Source organism: Phaseolus vulgaris, chromosome 4 (assembly GCF_000499845.2).
Source record: "Phaseolus vulgaris cultivar G19833 chromosome 4, P. vulgaris v2.0, whole genome shotgun sequence".
Taxonomy (NCBI): domain Eukaryota; kingdom Viridiplantae; phylum Streptophyta; class Magnoliopsida; order Fabales; family Fabaceae; genus Phaseolus; species Phaseolus vulgaris.
Window position 1 is genome coordinate 28,092,396 of NC_023756.2, and position 3,314 is coordinate 28,095,709.

At 34.6% G+C, this 3,314-nt stretch overlaps 1 protein-coding gene across 1 annotated transcript; it reads right to left on the reverse strand.

Annotated features, from left to right (window-relative positions):
• Positions 1 to 262: 262 nt before the first annotated feature.
• LOC137838584 (uncharacterized) lies at positions 263 to 811 on the reverse strand. The gene has a single exon (XM_068647829.1). It carries the CDS (start codon positions 809 to 811, stop codon positions 263 to 265), a length of 549 nt encoding a protein of 182 aa, XP_068503930.1.
• Positions 812 to 3,314: the final 2,503 nt, after the last annotated feature.

A 3,314-nucleotide genomic window follows, 5' to 3' on the forward strand; every position in this document is an offset into this window, starting at 1 on the left:
CATACCTTTTAGAAGCTTTTCTCTTTCTCAAGAATTTGCTGAATTTTCTTTATAACAAACTTATGTTCTCTTCTTCACTTTCACTGGAATCTGGTTGTTGTTTGCTAGCTTTGAGTGCTATGGTCTTGTTATGCTTGTCTTCACTTTCTTGGACAACAAGCCTTTGAATCTCAATTTCATGCTCTCTTAGTTTACCGAAAAGAGATGCCACAGTCATTGAGGTGAGATCCTTTGATTCAGAGATGACAGTAACCTTTGGCTGTCATGTTCTATCAAGACACTTTAGTAGCTTGATGTTAAGCTCTTCTTCATCAAACTTCTTACCAAGACTCATAAGATGATTCACAACGTGAGAAAACATCTTCTGCACATCACATATGGATTCTCCCTTTTGCATTCTGCAGAGTTCATACTCTTTAATCAGAGCATGCTTCCTAACTCTCTTTACATCAGTTGTGCCTTCATGTGTGACCTTCAAGATGTCCCACATTTCTTTAGCAGAACTACATTGTGAAACCCTGAAAAACTCATCACAGCTCAGAGCAGATGTTATAATATTTTTGGCTATCCAATCAAATTTAACTTTCTTACTTTCTACCTCAGTCCACTCAGATGAAGGTTTATCAACTAGAACATTATCTTTCTTAACTTGAGGTACAAAAGGACCATTTTCAATTGACTCCCAAATACCCTTATCAATTGAGTGTATAAAGATCTTCATTCTAACTTTCCAAAACTGGTAATTAACCCCACAAAACAGTGGTTGCCTGTTTATAGAAGCACCTTCCCCAAAAGGCATTTTATCAGCCATCAAAAAGATTTTCAGAAAACAGAAAACAAACTTGAGTAACTTTCAAGAACCTAACTCTTGATGCCAATTGTTAGGATTGATGGCTAGAACAAGAGGGGGGTTCAATTGTTTATAAAAGATTTTCACAAATACTTTCCTTAGAATGATTCAGATAAGTAATTCAGAAAGCCAATCAAATAGTCAAACAGAAATTGATATCATAAATTCAATCGGTTAAAAGCACGATTTAACCGGTTGTTTATGACAGCGGAAATATCAAACAGTTATGAAGAGAAGAGATATAGAGATTTACACACAAGGTTTATACTGGTTCACTCAATCCTTGAGCTACATCCAGTCCTCAGTCAAACCACTGAGTATTCCACTATGTAACCAATCATAGATTACAAACACACACCACAAAGAGGTGACTTTCAATCCCACAAAGCCTACTCACTCTCTTTGTACACAGCCAACACCTCAAGCCAGAATCACACTGACTTTACAGGATTTTACAAACAGTTTTACAGAGTGTAATATGAACAATTACAAGAAACTAAGTAAGGGTAGAAAAACATAGAATTACAATACACCAGAGACCCTATTGATTAGTTCTTGAATCACAGCAAAGCCCAAAGGCAATCTTGCTGAACTTGGAAAAACACCTTTTCACAAACAGTTGATAATCTCTCAAATTGATCTCAAATCATAGTGTAAATTTTTCTCTCTTTCTGTATTTTCATATATCAAACATTTGAAAGAAAATAAAATAAAGATGAGGCCCAAGCCCAAAGCCCAAGCCCAAGCCCAAGAAGGCCAAAGCCCAAAGAGCCCAAGTCCATCCCATGAGGGGCAAGGCCAAGCTTTGAAATACTCTTGTATAGTTTTAGGAGGTTTGGTTATTAAATAAAGGTGTGTGAAAATGTAAAATAAAGTCACATTGTCCATGTGACTTAGGAGAGTGGTGTAGGTGTAGTTTTTGGGAGGTGTCATAGTAGAAAAAGGTCACACCTCCCATGTGACTTGTTTTTGGTGGGAATTTCAAATGAGTTTATTTGAAATTTCCCACCTATTTTTCAGCACCTTAGGCTATAAATAGAGGTGCTTCCTTTGTAAAATTCAGATTTGAATTTTATCTAAAGAAACTATACTCAAAATTGGAGTGAGCATTTGGAGAGCTTTGAGCTTCTTCTCTAGTCTTATCTTGAAGGACCATGGTTTCCTCAAGTGGCGGCTTCCACACTCATCTAGGAGCATCCATACTTCTAGTGGCGTGATCATCCAACCTATCTTCCATCTTCATGAGCATTCTCTTCTCCTTCCTTTCTTCTTCTTCAATTGTTCATGTTACCTTGTGTTTTTGAGTTGTCTAGCTTTCGGTTTTTTCTATTTTCAGCACCTATATTCTGTTTTGTTTTTAAATTTTGTTCGGTTCTTTTGTTTAGTAGCTTAATTCTGTTCGGTTGATCTAGTTTCTATTTCTTTGTTGATTCAATTTGACAATATTTGGTTCATCCAAATGAGTTTGGGATTTGGTACTTGTTTTGGTGAGTTCTTGATCTTAGAACTATGATCCAACTTCTAAGAAAGTGCCTCTACATTTTCCAGCTCAAGGTGATTCTTCAAAGTGTCAAGAATCTTGTTCTATGTGGCTATTGGAATCACATCATGTGGTATCATGAGTCTTAGGTTCTTCTTGTTTAATTGTTGAGTTGTGTGCACTTTATTTCAAGAGCTCTTTTTAATTTCTTGCAATTTAAGTTTCTGTTTTAGAATTTTAATTGAGTATTCTTGCTGTTTTTCTTTTGCTCCATGTGTTTGTGGAAAGGTTTATGGCACTCATAATTCTTATGAGTATGGTTGCTCTTTTGGAATGGCATTATCCTTCCTAGAGTTTACCTTAAGCTTCCTTTCACTTGTTACAATTTGTGTTGTGTCTTTTAATTTTGTAATCATGTCAAGTTTTGTCTTAGTCATGTTATTCCATATATGTCATTACTTCTAGTAGTACTTTTATTGTTTTGATTGTTTCTTGCTTTGGTGTCATATAATTTTCTGAATTGATGTTGATCCTTTGTGCATTTTCTTTTTAGAATTGAGTTCATACTTGTATTCTAGACCTATACAAGTTCCAATACATCTTTTTCTATTATGTCTTTGCTAGTTCATCATCCTGTTTTTTATTCCTATTAGGATTCCTCTGTTTCTGAAAAAAGTGCTTACTGTTTTTCCTTATTGCAATTGATTTACGTACTGTAAAATTCTGAAATTCTGGATTTGAGATATTCAAAGTGTTAGAAAAGAATAGAAAAAAGAATCATTCAAAAATATGAAGTACACAAAAAATGATAAATAAAATAAAAAAAGTGTACATTTCTGCCGAAAAAAATACGGTAATCTGGCAGCGATTTTGAAAAATTTATTTCTCTCAATTGGCTTACTGTTTTTAATTGATTCCAGTGCCATTTTTGAGTTAACATCTTGAAGTTTCTGTGGTATAAATTTCATAATCCAGTTCGCTCTA